General features: G+C 42.7%; 1 protein-coding gene across 1 annotated transcript; it reads left to right on the top strand.

The window, feature by feature from the left end:
• Window positions 1–824: 824 nt before the first annotated feature.
• Window positions 825–12,937, top strand: LOC136626696 (trypsin-like). Its single transcript, XM_066601713.1, has 5 exons — window positions 825–864; window positions 4,348–4,525; window positions 7,162–7,415; window positions 10,634–10,770; window positions 11,979–12,937. The coding sequence occupies exons 1-5, from the start codon at window positions 825–827 to the stop codon at window positions 12,126–12,128; spliced, it is 759 nt and encodes a 252-aa protein (XP_066457810.1). The 3' UTR covers window positions 12,129–12,937.
• Window positions 12,938–13,477: the final 540 nt, after the last annotated feature.

Genomic DNA, 13,477 nt, shown 5'->3' with positions numbered 1-13,477 from the left:
GACCTCCAGGGTCATCGGATCCAACCCCCTGCTCAGTGCAGGATCACTAAATCATCCCAGACAGATATTTGTCCAGCCTTTGTTTAAATACTTCCATTGAAGGAGAACTCCCCACCTCCCATGGTAACCTGTTCCACTTATTGATCACCCTCACTGTCTAATATCTAATCTGTGTCTCTTCCCTTTCAGTTTCATCCCATTGCTTCTAGTCTTTCCTTGTGCAGATGAGAATAGGGCTGATCGCTCTGCACTGTGACAGCCCTTCAGATATTTGTAGACCGCTATTAAGTCTCCTCTCAGCCTTCTTTTTTGCAAGCTAAACATTCCCAGATCCTTTAACCATTCCTCATAGAACATGATTTGCAGACCGCTCACCATCTTGGTAATTCTTCTCTGAGCTTGCTCCAGTTTGTCTATCTCTTTTTTAAAGTGGGATGCCCAGTACTGGACACAGTATTCCAGATGAGGTCTGACTAATGAAGAGTAGAGGGGGATAATGACCTTACGTGACCTAGACTCTGTGCTTCTCTTAATACATCATATCTGCAGAACTAGAATTCTTCTCCCGGAACTTGATACTTTTTAATTTTCACCAACGGTAATTCCCCTGTGGCTAATAAAACATTCTGTTCCAAAATAAACATGCTAAATTATGGTTTATCACATGGGAAAGAACTAAGCGGAACCACCTGTGTATAAACATTTATTTCCTGGTCGTTTAGCCAAAAACTAACCAAAATAATTGGTGGCCTTCATCTTGTACATTAATTTCTTGATGCCTTATAAATAGGAGACGTGTGGCTCTAGAATCTCATATCTTCACAATGAGAAGTCTTGTGTTTTTCGCTTTGCTCGTAACGGGCGGTAAGTTAGTATTGATTAAATATTCTTATGGGGAATGATGTAACTGGCATTGGCTTCAGGAGAAGGATATTTCATCCAGAAAGCTTTCTCCTCTAGGCCACATGATAAAATATTTACTTCAATCTAATTAAAAAGTCCAGTAGACTTGGTGACTCCTGAAGATACTATGCTTCCTTTTAATGGATACTTATTCTTACCCTCTTATTCCTACTACTGGGGTTGGGTAGTCATCTTCTATTTCCAATGCTAGAGTAGATATGTTGAAGACCAGGGTTCATTTCAAATCAGTAGTGAAAGTTTCAAATAGGACAATTTTTTTGAGATTGTCAGCCCTTTTTGAGATGAGATTTTGACTTCCTTTATATTATGTATGCTGACCATTTCCCTTGAGAGGACCACCACTTCAGAAGACTATTTTCAATGTATATTTTCTGGAGGTTCCTGTAATTCCCTCAAACTAGTTTACTAGTTTGCTTCTTAGGCTCTCTCTGTTTCTAACCTGGCTGTGCTAAAATTATCAACTTTTTTAGTTCAGGGACCCTCACGCTAGTAGAACTTGTCATAGCATCATCAACGTCCTTATATGTATGTATCATAGGTATCCGAAACCTCTGTACCTCCAGACATAGGGATGACAAGAATCAGGTACAGCCTGGGCTTATTGTCCCTTTGCTCTTCCACTCAATAGTGGGCCTCATATCTGTGGAACCTCACATTGTGCTACTTTTGTGAGATGTCGTTGTTCCTGTGAGCTGTTGTCTTACTACTCCACTGAATTAAAACTGTGACTCCTTTTTATAACTTTAACCCTTTCCAATCCACTGTCTGATGTCTAAAGACATTCTGATTGAAGGCTGTAAGGCGCTGATGTTGGAAGACGTCCGGCAGGGTATTCTTACTATAGATTACTGGCCGCTCTGTTGTCGGAGACCTCTTTAGTATGTCATGTACTGCAGTACTGGCTCCAGCCAGCAGATGGCGCCATTGTATAATAGCAGAAAGAGAAAGCCCCTTAGGAAACCCTGAATCCAAAATTGGATTGCAAAAGGTTAATTCTTCACACCAGTCTAGCATAGGCCTTGGGATATTTCCTTAGTTGGTGTCTGTGTTTTGTAAAACTATCTAGCTTATGAACTGTGTAGCTAATGCAGCATATAACAAATAATATTAGGAGAATCAGCCAGCACCTAAAATACAATATACGGTACCATAAAACTACGTAAAAATAGCATTAAAACTTTTACACATCAACATTTTTCATACAGCATAATGTGCAGATCTTCAGGGTACCAGCTGCATGTTTCTTTTATCAGCTACTATTTCTTCAAAGGGTTTCTAAAATGTCTATTATATACAGTATCACCGCTCCTCCAGTCCTAGCAGTGTGCTGAGTGATGATCAGTTCCCCTGCTCCTCCAGTGCTAGCAGCGTGCATTCCCCCCCCCCCCCCTTCCCGCTTAAGTGCTCCCCTCACACTCACCAAGCCCACAATGCCAGCGCAACTGCATGGGGGAGGACAGCGTCGGTACTGATTTTAGCCTGGGCTGGAGGCTCAGGGTAAGCTTTTCTGCTAAGCTTCGATTCTTAGCTGTAAATGCTTGCATGTTACAGCTGTAATATACACGTATTTACACCTAATAATTAAATCCGAACAGGAAAACGTACACGCCAGGCTAACATCACTACCAACACTGGTAGGACCTTCAAGGACCTTAACAAATCATGCCAATAGGGAGCTAGTGGTGTGGCAGGGGCATTCCTCCATACCAGACCTGTCACATCCATAGCTTCCGGTGGCATCAAGATACAATAATACCAAGCATAGCTCCCAATTCATTTCAATACTGCTCCTGACCACTGCGCAATATACAGAGCTTTCAGCTTCCTGCTTTTTACAGGATAACAGCTGATCACCCAGAGTCCCATGCAGTAGACCTGCGGAGAGGCCATCAATCTTGATGAGCTGGAAAACCCCTTCAACGATGGACACATCTGTGCCTTAACTAAGTCCCCAACTAAAGCACATAGCACAAGTTTGAAGATAGCCTTACTCCCAAAACTCCCCCCCTCTTGATTTTTGTTGCCCTTTATCACAAAAAACTAATACATATATGATAGATAAAAGGTAGATAGATAAATAAATAGATATGAGATAGATAGATAGATAGATAGATAGATAGATAGATAGATAGATAGATAGATAGATAGATAGATAGATAGATAGAGTTGGAAGGGACCTCCATGGTTATCGGGTCCAACCTCCTGCTTAATGCAGGATTCACCAAATCATCCCAGACAGATATTTGTCTAGCCTTTTTTTAAACACTTCCATTGAACGAAAAATCACCACCTCATGTGGTAACCTGTTCCACTCATTGATCACCCTTTTAATAACATCTAATCTGTGTCTCCTCTCTTTCAATTTCATCCCATTGCTTCTAGTATTTTCTTGTGCAAGTGCACTGTGACAGCCCTTCAGATATTCGTAGACAGCTACCGTGTTTCACCAAAAATAAGACACAGTTTTATATTTAATTTTGCCCCAAAAGAGGCACAGTGTCTTATTTTTGGGGGGTCAGGAGGGAGTATACTCACCTCGCAGCTGGCGTCTGTGTCTCACTTCAGCAAGTGAGCGCTGTGATTGGATCGAATGCCAGCCAAACACAAGGGCGCTCGATGAACCAATCACAGCCATTTAATGATGTTATTCACTAAATGGCTGTGAGTGATTGAGGGCCGACTGTGATTGGCTGACGCTCGATCCAATCACAGTGCTCACTTGCTGGAGGCATGGGAATTCAAGGCCCCGTTTACCAGAGAGAGAATCCTCTGACAGCGGGGAGGATTACACAGCAGCCTGCCACAGCTCTGGGGAAACGATTGCAGGGGACACAGACGCCATCTGTGAAGTGATTATTACCGGTTTTCTTTTACCTAGTGTAGCTAGCGCTTGTTTTTGGGGAAGAGCTTATATTTCAAGCCCCCCTGAAAATCAGGGTAGGGCTTATTTTTGGGGAAACATGGTATTTAGTCTCCTCTCAGCCTTCTTTTTCTGCAAGCTAAACATTCCCAGATCCTTTAGCTTGCTCCAGTTTGTTGGTCTCTTTTTAAAATGGGGTGCCCAGAACTTGACACAGTATTCCAGATGAGGTCTGACTAAGGAAGAGTAGAGGGGGATAATTACCTCCTAGACTTTATGCTTCTCTTAATACATCCCAGAATTGTGTTTGCCTTTTTGACAGCTGCATCACACTGTAGACTCATGTGCAGTCTATGATCTATTAGCATACCCAAGTCTTTTTCACATGTGCTGCTGCTTAGCCTAATTCCTCCTATTCTGTATGTGCTTTTTTTCATTTTTCTTGCCCAGATGTAGGACCTTGCATTTCTCCTAGTTAAATAACATTCTGTTAGTTGCCGCCCACTGTTCAAGCTTGTCTTAGATAGATAGATAATCACATGTTCATTCTGATTTTTCTCTAGCTTTCTCAAAGCATATTGAAGGTGGAGTAGAAGATGACGACAAGATTATTGACGGTTTTTCTTGCTATAAGAATACCATACCTTACCAGGTGTCTTTACGTTCTGATGGGAGGCATTTCTGTGGAGGAGCCCTCATTGCAAAGCAGTGGGTTGTGACTTCTGCGCAGTGTTTTAAAAGGTAAGTTAAACATTCCAGTTTGTACAGATCAAAGTTAACTTCCATTAATTGTTAAAGTTTCTTGTAGCTCTGTACAGTATATTCTATTCTTTTTATATGAGCTCTTCTGGAATACAGCTAGGTGCAGGTGGGCTGTCATGTGGATGTTCGGACTTTCACACTAAGGGTTTTAGGGCAAATTCACAATTGCATTCATGCCACCACCTCATTTCCATTATTCGGCTCAATCTTTTGAGCCAAACAATACAAATATCAGAACTGCCAAATCCGAGCAGCGCTAGACAACCCTATTGACTATAATTGGGGCTTTCTAGCTTCTAGCATGCTGGCTGAAATTTTCCCAGGAGCATACTGCACTATTTCATCTGAGATTGTGTGCCAGATCTGCACCAGAGACTGCAAACAGGGCCTCCAATGACAATGTAAAAGTAGTTAGCAGTGTTATTCACATACTATCTTCTGCAAATTAAAGGAAAAAAAATAAGTTTTCCCCATCATTTTGCACTCAGTACCCCATAATGACAAACAGTAATAACAATATGTTGGAAATCTTTGTAATTTTTCTAAAATGAAAAACTAATATTTTGCATTGACATAAGTAGTCACACTCTTTGGTATGACAGTTGAAATTTATCTCTGGGGGCCTCCCATTTCTCTTGATCATCTTTGAGATGTTTCTACACCTTGATCGGAGTCATTTGTGGTAGATTCTGTTGATTGGACATAATTGAGAAAAACAAAACACCCTTGTCTCTATAAGGTCTCACAGCTCAGAATGCATATCAGAGACAAAACAAAGCCATGAGGAGGAAAAAACTGCCTGTAGGCTACAAAAATATTTCTGCTCCATTGAAAGTTTCCAAGAGTTCAGCACCCTCCATAATTGAAGAAATTTTGGAACAACCAGGACTCTTCTTAGAGCTGGCCAACCCACCAAACTATCTAATTGTGGGAAAAGGGCCTTGGTAAGAGAGGTGACCAAGAACCCAATGGTCACTCTGGAGGAGCTCCAAACATCCTGTGTGCGGATGAGAGAAACATCCAGAAGGTCAACCATCACTGTAGCCCTCCATCAATCTGGGCTTTATGACAGAGTGTTCAGAAAGAAGCCTCATCAGTAAAAGACACGTGAAAGCCACCTGGAGTTTACTAAAAAGCATCTAAAGGGCCCTCAGACTGTGAGAAACAAGATTCTCTGGTCTGATGATACCAAGATTGAACTTTTTGGCCTCAATTCTAAGTGCTATATCTGGAAGAAACCAGGCACCACTCATCACCTGCCCAATAGCATCCCTAGGGTGAAGCATGGTGGTGGCAGCATCATGCTGTGGGACTGGGAGGCCTGTCAGGGCTGATGGAAAGCTGAATGAAGCAAAGTACAGAGATATTCTTATTGAAAACCTGATCCAGAGCGAAAATGACCTCAGACTGGGCAGAAGGTTCACCTACCAATTAGACAATGATCCCAAGACCACAGCCAAGACAACACAGGAGAGTCTCAGGGATGCCTCTGTGATTGTCATTGAGTGGCCCAGCCAGAGACCTGACTTGAACCCAACTCACCATCTCTGGAGAGACCTGAAAATGGATGTCCACTAGAGATGAGCGAGCACCCAAATGCTTGGGTCTGCGTTATTCAAGTCAAGCTTTTCGTAAAATTCGAGAGCTCTACTCGAGTAATGAACCCTATTGGCTACAATGGGAGACTTGAGCATTTTTGTATATGGGACGCCGGGTCCCGAGTTGTTTTTTTTTCTTGGTTCGTGTCTCTCTCTCTCTCCCCTACCAGACAAAAAATTTGCCAATGACACGTGCTGCGTCACAGCAAGGAAGAGCCAAAAACTTGGGTGGGGTCGAACACGACTTGATGCTCGTTTGAGTAACAAGCACCATCGAGTACGCTAATACTCGAATGAGCATCAAGCTCGGCAGAGTATGTTCGCTCAACTCTAATGTCCACATATGGCGCTCATCCAACCTGACAGAGCTTGAGAGGATCAGCAGAGAAGAATGGCAGAAAATCCCCAAATCCAGGTGTGCAAACCTTGTGGAATCAAACCCAAGAAGACTGGAGGCTGGAATCACCGCCGAAGTTGTTTCAACTAAGTACTGAGTACAGGGTGGGAATACTTATGTCAGTGCAGAATGTTAATTTTTCATTTTAAAAAAGTACAAATCTTTCTAAACATTCTGTTGTCACTTTGTCATTATGAGATATTGGGTGCAGAATGATGGGGAAAAACTAGATTTTTAAAAAATTTGCACAAGGCTACAACATAACAATGTAAAAAAAAGTGAAAGGGTCTGAAGATTTTCTGGACCCGCTGTATGTACTGCAAATTAGGTGTATAAAATATCTGTAACCTTTATTCTAAGCATTTGGGGATGTGGGGTATATCCTTGTCTTTTCTAGGTTGGCAGGATCAGGAAGGACTTGCAGGAGTCTAATGCTGGCATGAACAGACCAGGTGATGGGGAGGATAGAGGGAACATAAATATATAGGACTTCAGACTGCTGAAGATAGGGTCGGGACGGGTGTGACCGCATATTTCTATAGGATCCTCCATCATATTTTTAGATGTGAGTTTTTCATTTTGTATTATAGAAAACACTATATTTTATTCTTCATTTGCAGCAACACTCAGGTCGTAGTGGGAGAACATGACTTAACTGCATTTGAAAGCAAGGAGCAGAGCATTAATGTCCACAAGGCTATCCGGCACCCAGCCTTTAACTCACAAACGCTGGTTAATGACATCATGTTGCTCAAATTGACCAAAGAAGTCACAATAAATGCCTTTGTCCAAACAGTGACACTGCCTTCGTACTATGCAGGTTCCCATGTAGACTGCCTTGTCACCGGATGGGGAGACACATCAGCTACTAATGGTAAGAAAGCCAGAAGCGATAAGAGCTGAAGACTTTGGACAATCTTTTTTCAGATACATCATTAAAACAAATGGAGATAATAAATGGGATTTGTCCCAATTAAAATTATCCCCAACTAGCCATTCCTGTTGTAGATATTAGGGTCTACAACAAATGAAAGGCAGAGAATCAGCCCACTGATAAGGGGTTGCCCAAATTACCCAGGTTGCCAATTTTTGCCGGGCCGTTGCACTCATTTACTGTTGTGGCCAGGCTTGGTATTGCATGCCATGTTCGAATTGAGAGGAATGGGAACTTTGCCTGCAATACCAAGACTGGCCACCACAGAAAGAAAAGAGTTTTGTGCTTCCTGCAAAAATCAGCTCAGTGCATAAGCATATGATGAAAACCTATACAGGAATTCCCTCTCCACAGGTCCTACAGTGTTAGCAAGTGACAACCCAGGAGATTAATCCACGAAGCATGGAAAGGAGATTGGGGAAACAAACACTGTAATCCTGTCCCAGGTGATTTAGGGTTTTCGGTTGTTTACCAGCTCTAAAAGGATGCCCCATTTTAATTTTTGCTATTGGGTCTCCATACTTCCTGTTCATTGTTAACTTAAAAAAAAGCAGAAGAGTGCAAGGAATTACAGTCCGCCTGCGGGGAACCCACAGAACAATAGGATTTGGAGACAGAGCACAGGGGCAGTACAAAATAACAGCCTTTACTTGGCAGCTAAATTAACAGTATAATCACCTTGGCACATACAGGGGGTGCACAAAGCTATGGAAACTATGCCTTAAATTACATGGAATTATACATTATATTTAATAAGACAACCAGTAAATTTTAACTACATCAATAAGACATATGGAAACCTATTTTAAGTGGAGGTAATATGACACAGATGCTGCCAGGCAGAAGTGAATATCTGCCAGAGCAACAAGTTTCCATTGGTCAGGGGTTTGAGCCGCTCAGCTAATGTTGCCAGCCGACTCCCAAAACCACTCATCAATGATCGAAATACTACTCAGAGAAGACAGTGGTGTAAAAGTCATAAAACTTGGACTATGGAGCAATGGAAGAAGGTCATTTGGTCAGGTGAGTCGACATTTACACTGCTTCGAATTTACGTCTGGAGAATGCCATCCCAAGTTCTCACAGCCAATGTGTTTCTAACAGCATATTAATCAAGGTCTTGTGGATTTTTTGGTGTTTGGTGTTTCCATATTTTTGTCCATCCCCTGTAGTTTTGAAACATTTTTCACAGAACCAAACAATTCAGTAAGAGTATTGTACAGAGTAATCACAGCAGCATGACTGTAAACCTACGTTAAAGCAGCTTTCATTGGTTACAGTGGGTCTGTAAAGACTTTCTACCCATCACTTATTTTTTACATTTTGTTATGTTGTGGTCTTGTGCAAATAAAAAAAAATCTGGAGAGCAATTCCAGTGGTACAGAGCCTTAAGGAGACTGCATTGCCACAACATAAAAAAATGTAAAAAAAACCAAAAGGGTCTGAAGACTTCCCGTTCCTACTGTATATTAAATTTAAAACCCAATACATAGAAAAGGTGTACCATTAACCATATTACTAAATGCCCAAACTGAACTACTGTAGAGGGCTCAATTGATAAATGTATCACACAACATATACTGCTTAATAGCCAACCGGTTCAAAAGAGACCAAGATAAATCAATGTGAACATCAATCATCCAGTGGAGTATACTTTTACTCATGATTAAGCTGCATTATTGCACTAGAGCAAAGGTCGGCAAGTGGGAATCACAAGAAGCAGCAGGCACTCTCTAGATACCACTTATTTCTCACTACCTACAAACAGGGTAACAGCCCTGACAAGGGCAACCCCACTTGTCACCCTCAAATTGTTCGCTATTATGCGCTAAACGTCAAACTCTCACATCATTATTTAATGATCCCTGTGGGATAACACTGATTTGTCGTTTACACCTATTGATTCCTTAACAAACCATTTATAAGGTTGGAAAGCTCAACAAAGTCATTAAAGGAGATGTCCCGAGGCAGCAAGTGGGTCTATACACTTCTGTATGGCCATAATAATGCACTTTGTAATGTACATTGTGCATTAATTATGAGCCATACAGAAGTTATAAAAAGTTTTATACTTACCTGCTCCGTTGCTGGCGTCCTCGTCTCCATGGTGCCGACTAATTTTCGCCCTCCGATGGCCAAATTAGCCGCGCTTGCGCAGTCCGGGTCTTCTCCTCTTCTCTATGGGGCTCCGTGTAGCTCCGTGTAGCTCCGCCCCGTCACGTGCCGATTCCAGCCAATCAGGAGGCTGGAATCGGCAATGGACCGCACAGAAGCCCTGCGGTCCATGAAGACAGAGGATCCCGGCGGCCATCTTCAGCAGGTGAGTATGAAGACGCCGGACCGCCGGGATTCAGGTAAGCGCTGTGCGGGTGGTTTTTTTAACCCCTGCATCGGGGTTGTCTCGCGCCGAACGGGGGGGGGGGTTTAAAAAAAAAAAAACCCGTTTCGGCGCGGGACATCTCCTTTAAAGGGAACCTATCAGCAGTTTTTGTCAATGTGAACCAATAACAGCGGTAGATTAATGTAGCATCTATCTTTCCAACATTGTTTTTGCTATGACTATGGGTGCAAGCATACCTAAGAATGTGAACTTTGAAAAAGTCCTGCATGGCATGTATATCAGACAGAGCGATTCAGTGGGTGGGCCGGACGGTCTCTGCTACCTGTATGTAAAACCGAAAAGCTTGCCCTTCTAACCTCCTCGGATGTGTGTAACATTGCAAACATCATTCACACATCGCAGTGAAATCTCACGCCTGCAAAATCAGTGCATGTGCAGATAAGCCCACGCGATTCTCTCTGTAGAAGGGACAGTTTATCTGCGCATGCACCGGTATCCGACCTCACTGTGCAATTTCGCAGCGATGTGTGGATGACACTGGATCATAAGTAGGGTAGTTAGGTCAGTCGGACTAATGAGGTCACCATGAATTAGTGCAGAATTCAAATTATGGGATGCTGTTTTATAGGAATTTTCATGATAAGACCAATGTCTGGTGGGTGGAGGTCCCTGTTGGAAGACCCCCTACTGAAGCCAAGTACATACTGTGGGCACCTGTGTATTCTGTAGTCAACCCAAAAGACAAAGTGGCACCACATCTTCCCCAACCAATTTATCTATGCCGCTCTATTTATACCTCTTCTTTCTTCCCCTACAGCCGATGATCCAGCTAACATCCTTCAGTGCTTGGACAGCCCCATTATTGCTGACAATGAGTGTTCCTTTTACTACCCTGACAGAATTACTAACAGCATGTTCTGCGCTGGATATGTTGGTTATTCGTCCACTTGTAAGGTAATGAACCTTCCTATTATGCCTATGCGTGGAGATCTACAAACTCTTATAGCACATTTAAGTCTTCCCAATTTGGTTGGTTTGTTTGTAAGAGAGTCAGTCTTCTGTGTGGCCCTTGACCCCACTTGTGGTTTGCGTAGTGGACACCAGTAATGAACCAACACTTTACTGCACGGGAGGCACATAAAGTAGTGGTTACAGTCTCAATGGATAGAAGCTTGACCGTTACAGGGTTGTTAAAGGGAATCTATCCCTGGCTATGGGGACTAAGTCATGGTGCTCATAAGGCAGATTCCCAGAGCTGGAGGAGGTATTTTTTTATACTTATCCCCCTCCCGGAGCCCATGCTGTGACCCCTGAAAGAGGACTTGTTTGCGCTGTCCAGAAGGCTTTCTACAGAAAGAAAAGCAGAGCGCAGCAGTAGTTTGTCGCCGGGCCAGGACCTAATGCGCATGTGCTCCAGAGATCCAGGCCATCCAGCAGAGCATCACATAAGAGGTACGTAAGCGCTGGCTACTTCCACTTCATATTGGAGATGGTCCTTTTCCCTTGCAATGAGGAGTAAATAACTTGGAAGAACAGTACAATTTTTCAAGAGAAGGGGTCATGGATGTAATGGGTGAGTGTTTTATCCTCATACTTACAGCACATTGGAATGGGGTTCCCGAGATGGGAATACCCCTTTAAGGGTTATTTCCATCCATAACAAGGCTTCCCTGTTCAACCTGGTCACAAAGCCAAACATCCAGTGGATGGGAATTTATCTAAGTCTCATAGCACTTCTTGCTCTCCTGCTTCTCCGATTCATTCTGGTTGAATGACAGAACAGCAGACTGTGTCCCTCATCCTCCTCACTATTGAGCTACTGCACAGTGAAGAACAGACTGATGTGAAGTACTAGTCGCACAAACACACTGACGCGCCATTCACTTTCAATAAGACTCGATATTTCCGTCAGTCCCATTGAAATGAATGGAGTGTTGACTACGCATGCTCGGCCAGTGCTTCCTTCATGCTGACATCACAGTGACAGGAGCATGGGACAAGGGAGCCCTGTTTTCGAGATTGGCAGGGGTCTCACACTGAGACCCCCAACAAACAGTAGGTATTGCCTATACTGTGAATAGGAGAAATTCTGGTACAACCCCTTTAAAGAAAGGAAAGAAAGAGCATATCTGACTTCTCATTAATTCTATTCTCTTGTCTAGGGTGACGAGGGAGGACCTCTTGTGTGCAATGGACAACTGCAAGGGATTGTGTCCTGGGGAGACAGATGTAGTGCGGCAAAAATTCCCTGGGTCTACACCAAAGTTTACAATTACCTCGGTTGGATACAGAACACCATGAAAACCAAATAGTTTTTCTTCTACCTAATCAGTGGAAATCGGTATTCGACTTGGAATCTATGAATTAATAAAATGGATGCACCAAAACTAGGCTGTGTAGAATCATGCAGGGCCTGGATTTTTGATGAAATTTCCAATGAAAATTAGTTCTGCATTAAGCATGAAATACAATATATTCCCGTCCCCAGCATGAATAATTAACACTGGCTGGACTTACATGGAGATAAGCTTTCCACCTCTTCCAGAATGTCCTGCAAAGAACAATGTAGCGATGAATTTGTCTTGATATGTTTGCTTTGTCTGTACTTCATGATATTGTGCCAACCTTGTCTCTGCTACTTTGTATATTGGTTTTAAGAGGACCTGCCATGGAATACAATCAGCGGGGCTGGCTACATGGCTGACTCTATCCCCATTTGTCTTTTCCATACTTGCTTCCTTTTGCTCAGACAGCCTCTTATCGGATTCAACACTGTCAATGTGTCAAGTGGGCAATCCCCAACGCTCACTGTCAATCAAGTCCAACATCAACCATTGGGAGTGACTGTGAGGACCATCCACATGACACAGTCATAATATAGGGAGCTGGACCTAAGAAGAGTCCATCCTGGCAAAGGGAGGAGAGTATGCAAAAAAAAACGTCATCAGAGCCATGCAGTCAGCTCTGCTGATTTTATCCCATGGCAGGTCCTCTTTAGAGGCTGTATTATATCTGTTGATTCAATTATAGGCAACATAGCAGAAAAGTTAAATAAGTACCAAGTAAAGATTTTGCATTTAACATGATTTACTATGACTACAATAAAGAACAACTCCGCTTAAAAGCATCTCTAAGACGTGCCGAGGACACTTCTTGATCACTATGTCTTGTTCTTCTTTGTTCCTGACCTCTTCTTCCTGTGGTGGGTTCAAAAAGAAATTTACGGCAGCCATTGTAGCAGGTATATCGCTATCATACAGTCATGGGGTCTCCCAGACTTCATAAAGATTTTTATTATAGATATGCAAAAAAAGGGAATGGGGGCGTTAAAGCTTGTACTTCCTTTATTTAGTTTCTAATAATTACCAAAACCTTTCTTTACTCATTTTCATCATTTTTTTAGCTCCTGTAGGGACTTAGACTTCAGTCATTTGATCACCCATACACGCCTTGATAGGCATTCATTCACGGCAGTCCTGGGGGCCTTCAGAAGGCCCCAAGCTGAGATCACAACTGAACAGCAACCTGCGATCTTGAATACCAATCGAAACATTTAACCCTTTCCAATCCACTGTCTGACCTCTGAAGACATTATGATTTAAAGCTGTACAGCTCTGAATTTGGAAGACATCCGTCGGGGTTCTCTTACTGTATATTGCCA

The sequence above is a fragment of the Eleutherodactylus coqui genome, chromosome 4, assembly GCF_035609145.1.
Source record: "Eleutherodactylus coqui strain aEleCoq1 chromosome 4, aEleCoq1.hap1, whole genome shotgun sequence".
Classification (NCBI taxonomy): domain Eukaryota; kingdom Metazoa; phylum Chordata; class Amphibia; order Anura; family Eleutherodactylidae; genus Eleutherodactylus; species Eleutherodactylus coqui.
Note: the sequence above shows the minus strand (reverse complement) of the source record. Positions and strands in the feature narration are given on the sequence as shown.